The sequence below is a fragment of the Elephas maximus genome, chromosome 13 (genome assembly GCF_024166365.1).
Source record: "Elephas maximus indicus isolate mEleMax1 chromosome 13, mEleMax1 primary haplotype, whole genome shotgun sequence".
NCBI classification, from domain to species: Eukaryota; Metazoa; Chordata; class Mammalia; order Proboscidea; family Elephantidae; genus Elephas; species Elephas maximus.
The window spans coordinates 44,948,399-44,965,970 of NC_064831.1; the positions used below are offsets into that span (position 1 = coordinate 44,948,399).

At 37.3% G+C, this 17,572-nt stretch overlaps 1 protein-coding gene across 1 annotated transcript in view; it reads left to right on the forward strand.

Moving 5' to 3' along the window:
* The window catches only part of UNC13C (unc-13 homolog C), a 676,763-nt gene that overhangs the window by 468,973 nt on the left and 190,218 nt on the right, over positions 1-17,572 (forward strand). Inside the window, exon 19 of the mRNA XM_049852627.1 lies at positions 11,826-11,911. Within this exon, the coding sequence (XP_049708584.1) occupies positions 11,826-11,911 (86 nt within the window). The remainder of the gene's footprint in view (positions 1-11,825; positions 11,912-17,572) is intronic.

The following is a 17,572-nucleotide window of genomic DNA, read 5'->3' on the forward strand; positions in this document are numbered from 1 at the left end:
GACACGACTCTTCTTTCTCTTCTGGTATCCCAGGACTGAGAGAGCTCCTCTCTTAATCCATGACATGTCTTCATCTCATCATGGCTGTTGGGTAGTCCTCAGGTCTCTGGCAACTTTGTGAAATAAGTATATTTTCTCATTTACTCTCTGGTCCTTTCTTGAGAACAGAGGAGTCTTCTTAAAAGTTGAGAGACCAACAGCTTGTTTAAAAACCGTCCTTGAACTGGGAAAGGGCATTTGATAAATAACTTTTAAATGAAAGTAAACATCTGCCAAGAAATGCAAATTAAAAGTTTTTGAAGGTTAGTCTCCTTTTCATACATTCTCCCTTGGGGAGCATACCTCCTTACTTACCCAATAGATTTACCAAATATCAGAAAACAAGGTATGACTAGTAAAAGATATGTTATAAAATCATGGAATCAATTACAGTTTCCCAGAATTGTCTTTAATCATGTACTATGTAAAATATACAAAGACTTTAGTAGAATTTTTATAATTGTATTAAAGCATGTGGAGTAAATACATTCAGTTATGGTAAAAATCAATTCAAAATTATAAACTGATTTAAGCCTACTAGATATAAAAATGAGCAATTACACATGGGAAATGGAGAGATGTCTTTGTTTCATTTTTTAATTTTATTTTTGTTGTCAGTTTTCTTGTTGGGTGCCATCCAGTTTGTTCTGACTCATAGTGACCCTATGTACCACAGAATGAAACACTGCCCAGTCCTGTGCCACACTCACAACCGTTGTTATGCTTTAGCCCATTGTTGCAGCCAATGTCAATCCAACTCATCGAGGGTCTTCCTATTTCTCGCTGACCCTCTACTTTACCAAGCACGATATCCTTCTCCAGGGACTGATTCCTCCTGACATGTCCAAAGTATGTAAGACGCAGTCTCGTGATTCTTGCTTCTAAGGAGCATTCTGGTTGTACTTCTTCCAAGACAGATTTGTTCATTCTTTTGGCAGTCCATGGTATATTCAATATTCTTTGCCAACATCACAATTCTAAGGCGTCAATTCTTCAGACTTCCTCATTCCTTGTCGAGCTTTCACATGCGTATGATGCAATTGAAAATACCACGGTGTGGGTCAGGCGCACCTTAGTCTTCCGAGGCGACATCTTTGCTTTTCAACACTTTAAAGAGACCCTTTGCAGCAGATATGCCCAATGAAATGTATCTTTTTGATTACTTTTTTGGGGGGGGGGCTTTAAGTGAAAGTTTACAAATCAAGTCAGTCTCTCATACAAAAATTTATGTACACTTTGCTATGTACTCCTGGTGACATCTTTGCTTTTTAACACTGTAATATTTTTTTTTATTGTGCTTTAGATGAAGGTTTACAGAGTAAATTAGCTTCTCATTAAACAACTAATATACATATTGTTTTGTGACATTGGTTGCCAGCCCCATGACATATCAACACTCTCCCTTTCTCAACCTTGGGTTTCCCATTTCCATTAGTCCAGCTTTCCTGTCACCTCCTGCCTTCTCGTCCTTACCCCTGGGGTGGTGTGCCCATGTAGTCTCACATACATGGTTGAGCTACTTGTATTATTATTTGTTTTATGAGCCTGTCTAATCTTTAGCTGAAGGGTGAACCTCAGGAGTAACTTCAGTACTAAGTTAAAAGAGTGTCCATGGGCCATGCCCTCAAGTTTCTCCAGTCTCTGTCCAACAAGTAAGCCTGGTTTTTTGGTTGTTTGTTGTGAGTTTGAATCTTGTTCTACATTTTTCTCCAGCTCTGTCCGGGACCCTCTATTGTGATCCCTGTCAACACTGTCGGTGGTCATAGCTGGGCACCATCTAGTTATGCTGGACTCAGTCTAGAGGCAAGTGTGGTAGTTAATGGTCCATCAGTCCTTTAGACTAACCTTTCCCTTGTGTCTTTCATTTTCTTCATTCTTCCTTGCTCCAGATAGGGTGGGACAAGTGGAGTGTCTTAGATGGCCACTCCCAAGCTTTTAAGACCCCAGACGCTACTCACCAAAGTAGGATATAGAACATTTTCTTTACAAACTATGTTATGCCAGTTGAGCTAGTTGTCCCCTGAGACCATGGTCCCCAGCCCTCAGGCCGGTGATTCAGTCATTCAGGGAGTTTGGATGAATCTATGAAGCTTCTACCACTTTGCCTTGGTCAAGTTGTACTGACTTCCCAGTATTGTGTACTGTCTTACCCTTCACCAAAGTTACCACTTATCTATTGTCTAGTTAGTGTCATTCCCTTTCCAATCATCCCCTCCCTCATAACTATCAAAGATAGTTTTTATAAGAGCGGTCTTATACAGTATTCATCTTTTTCTGATTGATTTATTTCACTCAGCATAATGCCCTCCAGTTTCATCCATGTTGTGAGATGTTTCTCAGATTCATCATTATTCTTTATCGTTGTATAGTATTCCATTGGGTGTATGCACCATAGTTTGTTTAGCCATTTTTCTGTTGATGGGCACTTAGGTTGTTCCTGTCTTTTGCTATTGTGAATTATGCTGCAAAGAAACCACCCACAGAACGTGGGTGTGTATATGTCTATTCGCATGTGGGCTCTTATTTCTCTAGAGTATATTCCTAGGACTGGGATAGCTGCAGTATATGGTATTTCTATTTCTAGCTTTTCAAGGAAGCACCATATCATTTTCCAAAATGGTTGTATCATTTTGCATTTCGATCAGCAGTGCATAAGAATTCCAGTCTCCACACAGTCTCTCCAACATTTGTTGTTTTCTGCTGATTTCAGTAGTTAACCTAGATCCAATCACAATTTTATTTTTCTTGGTGTATTTAAATTGAAGATCAGTAAAATGATGCCTTAGGTTGTAAATGTAAATAAAGAGAAAGCAAAAGGTTAGAAAAGGTGGCTGGGTTTAAATGGCATTGGTGATTGACTTATTTTATGGTAGAAGAGAACCTAAGTATAAAAGGAAAAATTATCACCATAGAAAATGTTCAGTTAAAGGAGTTCGCACTCTGAATGCATTCACACTTAACTGCAATGTTGTGATATATTTTAATTTCCCTTTAATACAGCTTTAATTTGTAAGGCTAGTTTACAGCTTAATGCTAACCAGTTGCCGTCGAGTCAGTTCTGACTTATGACGACCCCATGTGTGTCAGAGTAGAACTGTGCAACACTGGGTTTTCAATGGCTGATTTTTCAGAAGTAGATCACCAGGCCTTTTATCTGAGGGGCCTCTGGGTGGACTCAAATGGCCAAACTTTCAGTTAAACCAAGTGCATTAACTGTTTGCTCCACCCAACAACAACAAACAACCAAAACCCTCACTGTTGAGTCAATTCCAATTCACAGCAACCCTACAGGACAGAGTAGAACTGCCCTAGGGTTTCCAAGGAGCGGCTGGAGGATTTGAACTGCCAACCTTTTGGTTAGCATCGGAGCTCTTAACCACTGCGCTGCTAGGGCTTCATTATACCACCTGGGGACTCCAGTTTACTAGTGGAGAGTCCTGCTAATAAAATCTATTCTTCTTGGCTTTTCTTTCTCTTCATAACACTGGCAGTTAATTACATTAATATACATCAAGTATTCTTAAATGTAGAACATATTAACATGAGCTGAACTCTTCTTTATAATGTGAAAAGCACACACCAGACTAAATACATCTTGAATTCTAGCTGATAATGAAGCTTCAGTTGTAGTCCTGACATCCAGTAGTATAGAACCATTGCTTACTCATTTGTAGCAATTAACACATTCTTCAAAGACAAACTTTGCATATCAAAATAATACTTCACTTTTAATGGATTCTAATTTTATCTCTTACGACTAGTGAATCAGTATTATCAAATTTGGCAGTGGTAGATTATGCTTTCTTTAGTTCACTAAGATTTGCAAGATAATAAATTGGGTTATTAAATTGTGCCTCATAGGATTCACAGTTTAAAACATTTATGCTTTGTATTAATTGCCATAAATTAAATACAGGAGACGTTCAAATAATGGTGGAATGAATCAGAGACTTCGTTAAACCTCCTTTTTTATAAATGATAGGCTAAATTCAGCTATGACTGCATAGAAAATGAAGAAGAGGTGGAGCTTTACATTAAAGAATTTAATTTGTATGCAGCAAACCTTACTAATTTAGGACAGTGTGAGAAGGACTATTTTTTAAAAAAATCAGCAAAAAAACAGTGGATCCCAACTCATAGCGACCTATAGGACAGAGTAGAATTGCCCAATAGGGCTTCCAAGGAGCAGCTGGTGAATTCAAACTGCCAACCTTTTGGTTAGCAGCCATAGCTCTTAACCACTGTGCCACCAGGGCTAAAAAAAAAAAAAAATAGGAATATTTAAGTATGATTATTTAATGTACCATGTTTTAGACGTACTTGTTTTACCTTGTAAGTATATATAATAATTCTACGAGGTTAGAAAACAGCTTTGGGAAGTTAATACCGCTTTCAGTCCTGCTTTTGTATAGTTTAGATTTTTTTTTTGTAATTAATGTATAAATTGCTAGCATGTAATCTGGGATTTCCAGAGTTAGCAAAACCAGTTTATGCTCATAAAAAACAAACAAACCCGCTGCCATCAAGTTGATTCTGACTCATAGCGACTCTTGTAAGTAAATAAAAATTCCCTCTGCCATCCAGATTTTATTAATAACTAATTTTGTTAACAGCTGTCTCACCTGTTTTTTCTGAAGACTGAATATTAGCGAATATAAACTCCTATTCAGTTTCTGTGATAATTTTTTTACATCAGAAATTAATAGAATCTAAGTAATATTTTATATGTTTTCCATTTATAGTCAGAATTTTATCAGCAGAAACATTTATTCAGTGTTCACTATGTGCCAGCAATTGTGCAGTGTTTACATGTCATATAATCCTCACAACAGTCTTCTAAAAAGTCCCAAAATAGACAATTACTATCATCCTCATTTGACAGATGAAGAAATTGCATCTTAAAGAGAGAATTTGATGCTCCACTTAGGTAAATGAGTTAAATTGTTGTTGTTAGGTGCCGTTGAGTCAGTTCTAACTCCTAGTGACCCTGTAAGACAGAGTAGAACTGCCCCATAGGGTTTCCAAGGAGCGGCTGGTGGATTTGAACAGCTGACCTTTTGGTTAGTAGTGGAGTTCTTAACCACTATGCCATCAGGGCTCCAGTTGAGTTAAGCAGCAGAGAAGAAATCAAACCTCCATCTTTATGACTGCATTAAGGTTTAACTACCGCCTTATACTGTGATGAATTACACATAGGAAACAGCCAGGAATGTGTTAAATTGTCGAAAATAACACTCTAGCAAACATGCAGATGCTGTGGATTTTTTATCTAGACCCGCCGCCTCCCCCCTCAAAAAAAACCACACATACAAAATTACTCAACTGTGGAGTGTGTTGGAAGAAAACAGTTTTGCCTTTGGAATCATGATTTGGTACTGGGAACACAACAATGATAAAGTATATAAAATTTGATGCTGAAGTGAGATTATAAATTTGCAAATCTACAAAGAAAATCTGGGCACAGTGCAAAGAACACTGTGTTTAGGAACATAAAACTGGAAATGTAAAATCTAGCCAGTAGTTCCTCTGAACTTGATAAAATTCTACATTATATGAAATACTGGATGTCTCCCTCCTCTTACTCTAAGCACTAATTTATTTCTTCATCTGTTATGTTTTGCTTACAGTCGTGAATTTTTCTCCCCTCTTTTTACTTGACAGATAGGAGTGAAAAAATTGTTTTGGAAACTGTCAGCTTTGCAGATGTCACCAGGTTATACTGTGGCCTCTGCAGTTGTTTAACATGTGTGGAGGAAATATGTGTACTGAGAAGACTGTATAAGCATAATTAATATTATCTGGTCCTGAAGGGGTCTAGGTGGGAGAAGAAGTGTTGCAGAATGCTGCACAAAATGGGTTAGAGGGAAAATATTTCTATGGTTTCATCAGTTTTGAACTATAAAGCAAATGTCAGTGAAATCCTATCAGCTAAGTTAAATCTTGCATCAGGAGTGAAATCTGTGAAATTTTTACAGTACAAAAACACTACCACAAATCTTAATGAGCTATGACACAGCTTACAGTCCTTATACTGTACTTTTTCCTATGCTTATTGTACTTTTTTTTTTTTTGGTCTATTCATCTAATAAGGAACACTGATGGTACAATGGTTAATTGCTCAGTTGCTAACCAAAAGTTCAGTGGTTCAAACCTAGCAGCAGCTTCTCAGGAGAAAAGACCTGGTGATCTGCTCCCATAAAGATTACAGCCTAGGAAACTCTGTGGCCAGTTCTGTTCTGTCCTACAAGGTCACTGTGAGACAGAGTCGACTCAGTGGCACACAACAACATTCATCTCAGCCAACTTTTCTAGTAATCATCTTTCTCCTATAGATTACTAACAGTTCTTTTTATAATAATAATAATAATAGTATTCCTCTGTCTGTTACATGTGTTTAATATATTTACCAGTTGGTCATTTTTATTTTAGATGATTATTTGGTTTCACTTAGGTTTTGCCATCTTGTTGGTGATGAAACTCCTTGAACCACAGTTTTTCAGGAATGAAAATCAAACTTAACAGTGATTATGCAACTGAGAAAACCCCGGGACTAACATCTTATTTTTAGATTCTGTGTTTTGAAGTTCTCTGATTGAAGCTTCTAGATAAAGAAAAAATGTTTTAGAAGTTACTTTCAAAGTCTTTTCTTATGGTAATTACAGCCATTAACTGGGGTGCCCAGCAATCTCTTCTGCCAATTAATCTTTATAGTCCTTCAAAGGATACCTAGATCTTACTTTCTTACTCCTGCGAATAACTGCGCCAGTAATTTCTTCTGCATCAGACACTCCTAGCTTTATTGTGTTCAGTTAATTTTCACTTTCGGTTATAATGTGCTCCTTTTAATTGCCACCTATGTTTCTGGAAGGCTCATCAACCTTACAGTAGAAAATGGAATAGAAAAACAATCACTTAGTGGACTATCTTCGGCTCTTTTTGCTCCTGCTCTCTAGTATCCCTAGATTCTGAGTATCCTCTCAGCTACCGTCAGCGTTCTTTATTCTCCTTTTCTGTTCTCTCTCTTTCTATTCCCCTTGTTGCTCCTTTTCTGTTCCCTCTGGTGTCATAGCAGCCACCATCACTTACAGCATCCACCAGGTTTCCTGCTACATGCTGCTGCTTCCCGTTTCTGTAGAGACCACAGGAGTGATGATCCTCCACTGCAGATAAACTGCCGTCTCAGCCAGTGATAACCAACGATGAAGAGTTGTTATGCTATTTTTCCAAAATCCTTCATGTATACCAAAACCAGTCTGTTTCATGTAACTATCTCTTATCTTTTTACCCTGTAGTTTTCTTCATGGGACTTTTCACAGTTTTTAAGTAAATATATATATATATATATATATTTCTTCTTTTACATTAGACTTTGCATTTGAAAGCAAAGACTGAGAGCCTGAGAAGCTAGACAGAAAGCAGCAGCTGAGAAACTGAGCAGCTGCATACAGGAACAGGGGACTACCTGGAACTCAAGGCCTGTAATGGTGGGGTTCTGGTAAACATCCCAGATATACAACTGGGGCCACTGATGGGCTACATTCTAGACATAAATGTGAACAAAATGAGCAGAATCCCTAACTGCCAACCCTAAGACACACCAGAAGTAAAATCAATCCTTTTCGGAGGACTACTGATATCACCCAGAGATTCAAACTATATATACAATTTTTACACACAAAATGTCTTGCATTCAATCAAAAAGCAATCAGGCATTATAATAAATTAATATAATGTAATTTATAGACTCAGACTTTATAGTAACTACTATTAATAAAGCTAAGAAATTAACAAAATGGAAAACTCAGCCATGAACTGGAAACTGTTATAACGATCAGAAGAAAATTCTAGAATAAAAATTACTACAAATGGAGTGACTTGTTTTACGAATTTAACAATAGATTACACGCAACTGAAGAGAGAACTAGGAGGCATGAAGACAGTCCAGAAGAAAATGACCAAATAGTGCTTAAGCAGATAAGAAGATAGAAAGTGAATAAAATATTTATCAAAATTAACTACATGCTAGCCCAGAACCCAGTGCCCTCGAACTACACATTAGGATGTAAAAGTTTCAACAAATTTCAAAAGACTGAAATCATTCAGAATATGTTCCTTGGCTTTAGTCTAATTAAGGCAAAACTCAGTAACAAAAAAGATACTTAAGAAATCCCCAAATAATTGAAAGTTACAAAATTATGGTTAAAAGTGAGAAATAATTTGATTGCATTAATAATGAAAATGCATACCAATTTTTTAGGATACAGGTAAAAGAAATTCCTAAAAGGAGTTTGTACCTTAAATATTATAAGCGTTAGAAAGGAAGAACAACCAAAAATCAAATACTTAAATATAAGTCTTAGTTATCTAGTGGTGCTGTAACAGAAATGCCACAAGAGAGTGGCTTTGAGAAACAAATTTATTTTCTCACAGTATGGAAGGCTAGAAGTTCAAGTTCAGGGTGCTGGCTCTAGGGGAAGACTCTCTCTGTCCACTCTGGAAGAAAATCCTTCTCTCAGTTTGTCTAGCATTCTCAGTACTCCTTAGAGATCACCACCTGGCATCTATCTTTCCCCCATTTATGCTTGGCTCCTTGCTTCTGAGCCCAATCTTCTCTTTTTATATCTCAAAAGTGGTCGGTTTTAGACACACCCTACACTGATGTGGCCTCAGTAACATAACAAAGAAAACCCTATTTCTAAGTGGAATTACATCCACAGGTATTTAAAAAAAAAAAAAAAAAACCCATTCCCGTCAATTCCAACTCACGGCGACCCTATAGGAGTTAGAATTTACAACACGTATTTTGGGGGAACACAATTCAATCCATAACACCTTCATAAGAAGACAGAAAGAAAAGAAGAAAAAATTAAACCCAAAGAAAGTAAAAGGTGTCGTTGTTGTTAGTTGCCCCGGAGTCCATTCCAGCTCGTGGTGATTCCACAAGCAAAAATTGTGAAACAGAAAACAAAACATAAAAGCCAAAAACCCACTGCCGTCAAGTTGATTCCAACTCTGTAACCCTGTAGGGGAGAGTAGAACTTCCCCATAGGCTTCCAAGTCTAACTCTTTATGGAAGCTGACTGCCACATCTTTCTCCTGAGGAGTGGCTGGTGGTCTCTAACTGCCAACTTTTTGGTTAGTAGCCAAGTGCTTAACCACTGCTCAACAGGGTTCACTCAACAAAAAACATATGGGCAAGGAAATGCTACCAAAATTAATGCAGAATGTTTCCATCACACCAAACATTTCTTCATGCTCCCTTATAGTCAACCTCTCTCCCCATCTCCAACCCCTCGCAGCCACAGATGTTTTCTCTCCTTACGTTTTCATCTTTTCAGTAATGTAGTATAAATGGAACCATTCAGTATACAACCTTTGAGTCTGATTGCTTTCATTTAGCGTAATTTATCTGATACTCATTCACATTGTTGCATTTACCAGTAGTTTATTCCTTTTCACCGCTAGTAGCTTTTCATTGTATGGATCTATAATAGTTTGTTTATCCATTTGTCAACTCAAAGACATTGATTGTTTCTAAAAAAAAACTAGTTGGGCAATTATGAATTAAGTCACTGTAAACACTTGTATACAGCTTTTCATTTTCTCTTGGGTAAATACATAGTAATGAGAATATGGGTGATAGAGTAAATGTATATTTAACTTGGAGTCCTTGAATGGTACAAAATGTTAAGCACTTGACTACTAGCCGAAAGGTTGGTGGTTGGAATCCACCCAGAGGCACCTTGGAAGACAGGCCTGGTGATCTGCTTCTGAAAGGCCACAGACTTGAAAATCTTATAAAGCAGTTCTACTCTGCACACGTGTGGTTGCCGTGAGTTGAAATGGTCTCGACAGCAACTAATTAACAATAAGATATTTAATTCCGTAAGAAATTGCCAAACTCTTTTTGAACGTAACTAACATTTTGCATGCTCATTAACAAGGTATGAGACTTCCCATTGCTCTGCCTCTTTGTCAGCCCTTGATTTGTCAGTTTTTGTTTGTTTTTAGCTCTTTTAACAAACATGTAGTAGTGTCACATTGTAGTTTTGATTTGCAATTCCTTAATGACTAACAATGGTCAGCATATTTTCATGTTTTCATCATCTACTCATCTTGTTCATTAAAATAGCCTTCAAATTATTTGCCCATTTTGAATTGGGCTATTTTTTTTCTTATTACTGAGTTTGAGAGTAATTTATATGTTCCGAATACTAATCTTTTATCTGATACGTATTTTGCGAATATTTTTTTCCCCAATCTGTGGCTTCTTTTCATTTTTTCAGCAGCGTATTTCAAGGAACAGATTTTAATTTTGATCAAGTATAAGTTTTACTAAATTTTTTGGTCATAAGATTGAGTTCTGAGTATTATTTAAAAATGTACAGCTCTAGATTTAAATAGAACTAAATTTTTAAAATATAATTGGACACTATTAGACAAATTGATGGATAGAAATCAACAAGAGATCCTGATGAAACCTATCCTGCTTTTGGTGGAAAGCTGGGCTAGCATAGTCTCTGTTGGTATTAGTGGTCTTTTCTTATTTGAGATCATATTTATTTAGGCCACTTTTTATTTCATTCAGGGGTTTTTAAGACAAGGTAGTACTCTTTTTGATTTGGACCTAAAAATATAAATGAGTTTGAGAATAATTTTTATATGTGTGTGTGTTTGGGTGTGCATATATATATATAAATATATAATTAAATTACATAAATATATTTATATAAATTATTCTTGTATACATTTCCTGTATTTATATGTGTGTATAATGTTTATTTGGAGCCACAGTGGTTAAGAGCTCAGGCTGCAAACCAATAGGTTGGCAGTTCAAATCCACCAGCCACTCCTTGGAAACCCTCTGGGGCAGTTCTACTCTGTCCTACAGGGTTGCTCTGAGTCAGAATCGACTCAACAGCAAAGGGTTTGGTTTTTTATAATATTTATTCATTTGTTAGAGCAGAAAAGATTTACATGCTGTGTGTACATATAGGTGTATAATTTTATTTGTTGGAGCAGAAAAGACTTACATGATGCACAGGGTGGATATTTACAACATAATGAAAAGTACATCATGTTGACTGGACTTATATTACTAGGAAATTTATCATGAGATAGAAAATGCAAAGAGAATACATATTCCACAGCAGTAGGAATCTTGTCTTTATCCTAAGTTTGTTTGGTCTAAAGCCACAGACCTGCCTAGGAGTTCTAGAATCCTAATGGATGGGTCCACCAGGGCACATTTTACCAGAGTGACTGAGGAGCTTTTCTTAACTCACCCTAAGGGAATAGAGAATGGATACACTCAAGGCTGTTTTGAGGAAAGTGGCTCAGGGATGAATGGGAGATGTGGGTGTTTTTTTTTGTTTTTGTTTTTAGTATTACATGTTATCTGTTACACAGATTAGATGCAGATATAGGAAGATGGAGTATTTCATAAAACTGAAGGGGTTCTTCAGACACAAACAAATAAGCAAAAGATATCCATCTGGAGCCCCAGGCACCATTAATTTGGCGATCATGTAATGGAGCTGTTTTCCTGCCACTAAAAATTTTTTATCACCATACCCTGGTGTGTAGCTTTTTTCCTACCTATGAAATTTCATAACTGGAAATATGTACTATATAATAACTATCCTAATATAGCATACACTATGGTTATAACTATAATATATGTACATATAATAACTGTGATATATATGTGAAATGATGTTGTTTGGTGGTGGTATTTTAAGCACATTCCTCTCTCTACTGCACTAATAAAATGTGTTTGGCTTTAGGTTTCCTCAAGAACTGAACATGGGAAAAGTAAGTGCTGAAATTATGTGGACCCTTTTTGCTCAGGATATGAAATATGCACTAGAAGGTAATTAAAATATCTATGTTATTAGAATAAATGGTTTACTTCAGTTGTGATTTTTGCATTCTTAGTTTTAAATGTAAGAAATCAACACATTGAGATGTTGATTATTGTGATAATTTTTAGGATGAAGATCAGAGAGGCTTGGTTCTAAAACTTATTGCTACATTGTAGGAAGACAAAGGTCTAGAAGTATTTAAATGCATTTTAAAAAGTACACGTATTTTTAATCAGGAGTTCTCAGCTGCAGGATCATAATGAGTATGTCACTTGGATGATAATGCTGAGACAGGAACATTGCCTGGCAGTGAGGTAACCAAAGCAGACCATGTGGAGGGGCGGGTGAATAGTATTCATCCAGGTATTTGTCTACGTGCACTTGGAAATGGTATCCATGACTAGGCATGTTAGAAATCTGACCAAAATTTGCTCAAAGACAATGGCAAGGCTTTTCACCAGAAATTCCACTCTCAGTAAGGCCAAATCGTAAGACGTAAAACAAAGGAGGCACAGCTCTAACCTTCACAGCTCTATAAACATCCTTGGGGCAGCATAGAGTTGGTGATAGAGCCATAAACCAATCTAGCATTTCTGTCCTCTAGGAACTTATTTTTTTTGGAACTTATAGGCTAAAAGAAAGAATTTTCTTTGTTTATTCAAAAATGTATATATTGAGCCCCTAGACACTAAATATAGCTATTTATGTATAGTATTTATGTTAAGAAACTTAAACCTCAAAAATTTAATAAAATTTAAATAACAATGAAATTAGGCAGCCACAAGTATAGCATTTGTAACTTTGATCAGATGCTTATTGATAATAGGTTAACAATATATGTATAATATAAAAATGCCATTGCAAAATGCTGAGATCGTGTTATCAAAAAGGAGGGCCAAGGGGGCCAAGATGGCTGACTAGATAGAAGCTACCTCGGATCCCTCTTGCAACAAAGACTCGGAAAAACAAGTGGATCAATCACATACATGACAACCTATGAACCCTGACCATCAAACACAGATCTAAAGAGTTGACCTGAGTGACAGAGACTGAGAACGAACAACCGTGGGGAAGCAGCGACTGTTTTTTGGAGCCTGGAGCCAGCGCCCCAGTCAGGAAACCTTGATGCCAGGCTTTGGACTGGACGCAGGGGAGCTGAGCATGGCATCCTGAGACGGCACAAACACAGGACGCAGCCCTAGCCCACAGAAGTGACCTCGGAGGAAGCCCAGCCAGTGCACGCAGGCAGCGCAGCTGACAGGAGGAGAAGACACCGGGAAGCAGCGACTGGTTTTGGAGCTGGGAGTGAAGCATCCCAGCCAGGAAACCTTGGCACTGGGCTTTGGACTAGGAGCAGAAGAACTAACCACGGCTTCTGAGACAGCGCAAGTACAGGACGGGGGCCTAACCCTCGGGGGCAATCTCTACCCAGGCAGCACACACAGTCGATGTGCCCCTCTGGAATCTCAGGTAAAACAGTCATCCCAAGCAAGATAAGTAACTTTGTCTGTATTCCGGGATGCTACTCTCTCCTATTTATCTGAACCCTCCCCTCCCCTTCCCAGGCGGCTTCATTAACATTGGAATTTCCTGAGCCAGAGAGTGAAGTGCTCTGCAGTTTTTCTTTCTTTTTTGGTCTTTTCCTAACCCATTCTCCTGGCCTGAGAGGAGCAGCTACAAAAAACCCAGGGACCAAAAATCCTTGCCTAATTGGACTAAAAATACAGAACCAGCTCCAGCCAAACATATGTGATCCACAGTCTTGGGCTTTCATCCCTACAGGGAACAAGGTGGCTATTATAATGCAAAGGCAATTCTGATAGGGATCTGACTGTAATTGTTTTAGCAGATTACTGGAAAGACAAGTTTCCCAGGTCTGATATCTCTGCATATTCAACAGAGCCCTCACTGACCCACAACAGGGAACTGAGGGATGAAGCTCCCCCCAGACCACCTAGCCTCCTGCAGTAAGGGTCTAAGGAGGGTGACATCTACCAATCTGTAGAGGTACTTGCATTGGGTGCCTAAGGTACAGCTGCAGAGCCCACCCACCAAAGTGCTTTAGGAATAGAGACACACCTACCTCACTGGCACTTCGGGGAAGGCTGTCAGCATCCTGCTCCCCCTGAAGTGTGAACCCCTGCTGCTACTAGAATCTGGTGCACACAACTATCACCACTACTTCTCTAGGTGAATAGGTGACAGTCTGCACCACACACTTGGTGACACAAAATCAGATTCTACTCAAGAATAGTGAATGGACTCTTAGGATTATATATCTGGTAACAGCCCAAACCAGCTGGTAATAGGACATAAGTGATTCAAGGGCTAAAACAAACAAGACAGGGCAATCTAGTAGCCCATCTATGTATATTGAAAGAAAAAAAAAAAAACAAAATAAGACTCAGTGAGCAAATATAGAATAAATCACTACAATATCTTAGAGATGGCTCAGAGACAGCAGTCGATATCAAACCACATAAAGAAGCAGACCATGATTGCTTCTACAAATCCCCAAACTAAAGAATCAAAATCTTTCCCAAATGAAGATACAATCCTGGAATTGCCAGATGCAGAATATAAAAAACTAATTTACAGAATGCTTCAAGACACCAGGGATGACCTCAGAAATGAAATAAGGCAATCTACAGAAAAAACCAAGGAACACACTGATAAAGCAGTTAAAGAAATCAAAAGAATTATTCAAGAACATAGTGGAACAATTAATAAGCTACAAGAATCCATAGAGAGACAGCATTCAGAAATCCAAAAGATTAATAGTAAAATTACAGAATTGGACAACTCAATAGGAAGTCAGAGGAGCAGACTCGAGCAATTGGAATGCAGAGTGGGGGATATGGAGAACAAGGGAACTGACACCAATATAGCTGAAAAAACTTCAGATAAAAGAATTTAAAAAAATGAAGAAACCCTAAGAATCATGTGGAACTCTATCAAGAAGAATAACTTGTGTGTGATTGGAGTTCCAGAACAGGGAGGGATAACAGAAAATACAAAGAGAATAGTTGAAGATCTGTTGGCAGAAAACTTCCCTGACATCATGAAAGACGAAAGGATATCTATCCAAAATGCTCATCGAACCCCACATAAGATTGATCCAAAAAGAAAATCACCAAGACATATTATCATCAAACTTGCCAAAACCAAAGATAAAGAGAAAATTTTAAAAGCAGCCAGGGATAAAAGAAAGGTCTCCTACAAAGCAGAATTGATAAGAATAAGTTCAGATTTACTCAGCAGAAACCATGCAGTCAAGAAGGCAATGGGATGACATATATAGAGCACTGAAGGAGAAAAACTGCTGGCCAAGGATCATATATCCAGCAAAACTCTCTCTCAAATATGAAGGTGAAATTAAGACATTTACAGATAAACACAAGCTTAGAGAATTTGCAAAAACTAAACCAAAGCTACAAGAAATACTAAAAGAAATTGGTCAGAAAACCAATAATATCACAATAATATCAGATGCCAGCACAACACAAGGTCACAGAACAGAACATCCTGATATCAACTCAAATAGGGAAATCACAAAAACAAATTAAGATTAATTTTAAAAAGAAAAAACGCTCAAAAGAGGGAATCATTGAAGTCAATAGGTAAAAGATCACAATAATCAAAAAGAGGGACTAAATACAGGAGGCATAGAACTGCCATATGGAGAGGGAAACAAGGCGATATAGGACAATACAAGTTAGGTTTTTACTTAGAAAAATAGGGGTAAATATTAAGGTAACCACAAAGAGGTATAACAACTCCATACCTCAAAATAAAAACCAAGAAAAACATAACGACTCAGCAAACATCAAGTCAACTACTACGAAAATGAGGAACACACACTTTACAAAGAAAAACGTCTCAGCACAAAAAAGTAAGTGGAAAAATGAAATTGTCAACAACACACACAAAAAGGCATCAAAATGACAGCACTAAGCACATACTTATCTATAATTATGCTAAATGTAACTGGACTAAATGCACCAATAAAGAGACAGAGAGTCTCAGACTGGATAAAGAAACACGATCCGTCTATATGCTGCCTACAAGAGACACACCTTAGACTTAGAGACACAAACAAACTAGAACTCAAAGGATGGGAAAATATATATCAAGCAAACAACAAGCAAAAAAGAGCAGGAGTAGCGATATTAATTTCTGACAAAATAGACTTTAAATTTAAATCCACCGCAGGAGGATAAAGAAGGACACTACATAACGATTAAAGGGACAATAGACCAGTAAGATATAACCATATTAAATATTTATGCACCCAATGACCGGGCTGCAAGATACATAAAACAAACTTTAACAGAACTCTAAAGTGAGATAGACCCCTCCACAATTATAGTAGGAGACTTCAACACCCCACATTTGGAGAAGGACAGGACTTCCAGTAAGAAGATCAATAGAGACATGGGAGACCTAATTGCTACAATCACCCAACTTGACCTCATAGACTTATACAGAACACTCCACCCAACAGCTGCAAAGTATACTTTTTTTTCTAGCGCACATGGAACATTCTCTAGAATAGATCACATATTAGGTCATAAAACAAACCTTTGTAGAATCCAAAACATTGAAACATTACAAAGCATCTTCTCAGACTACAAGGCCATAAAAGGGGAAATCAATAACAGAACAATTAGGGAAAAGAAATCAAATACTTGGAAAATGAACAATACCCTCCTGAAAAAAGACTGGGTTATAGAAGACATTAAGGAGGGAATAAAGAAATTCATAGAATGCAATGAGAATGAAAACACTTCTTAGCAAAACCTCTGGGACACAGCAAAAGCAGTGCTCAGAGGTGAATTTATATCAATAAATGCACACATACATAAAGAAGAAAGAGCCAAAATCAGAGAACTGTCCCTACAACTTGAATAAATAGAAAGTGAGTAACAAAAGAATCCATCAGGCACCAGAAGAAAACAAATAATAAAAATTAGAGCTGAACTAAATGAATTAGAGAACAGAAAAACAATTGAAAAAATTAACAAAGCCAAAAGCTGGTTCTTTGAAAAAATTAACAAAATTGATAAACCATTGGCCAGACTGACTAAAGGAATACAGGAAAGGAAACAAGTAACCCGAATAAGAAACAAGATGGGCCAAGTCACAACAGACCCAACTGAAATTAAAAGACTCATATCAGATTATTACGAAAAATTGTACTGTCACAAATTTGCAAACCTAGAAGAAATGGATGAATTCCTGGAAAAACACTACCTACCTAAACTAACACAATCAGAAGTAGAACAACTAAATAGACCCATAACAAAAAAAGAGATTGAAACGGTAATCAAAAAACTCCCAACAAAAAAAAAGCCCTGGTCCGGATGGCTTTACTGCAGAGTTCTACCAAACTTTCAGAAAAGAGTTAACATCACTACTACTAAAGGTATTTCAAAGCATAGAAAATGACAGAATACTACCTAACTCATTCTATGAAGCTACCATCTCCCTGATACCAAAACCAGGTAAAAAAAAAAAAAAAAAAAAAGACACCACAAAAAAAAGAAAATTGCAGACGTATATCCCTCATGAACATAGATGCAAAAATCCTCAACAAAATTCTAGCCAATAGAATTCAACAACATATCAAAAAAATAATCCACCACGACCAAGTGGGATTTATGCCAGGT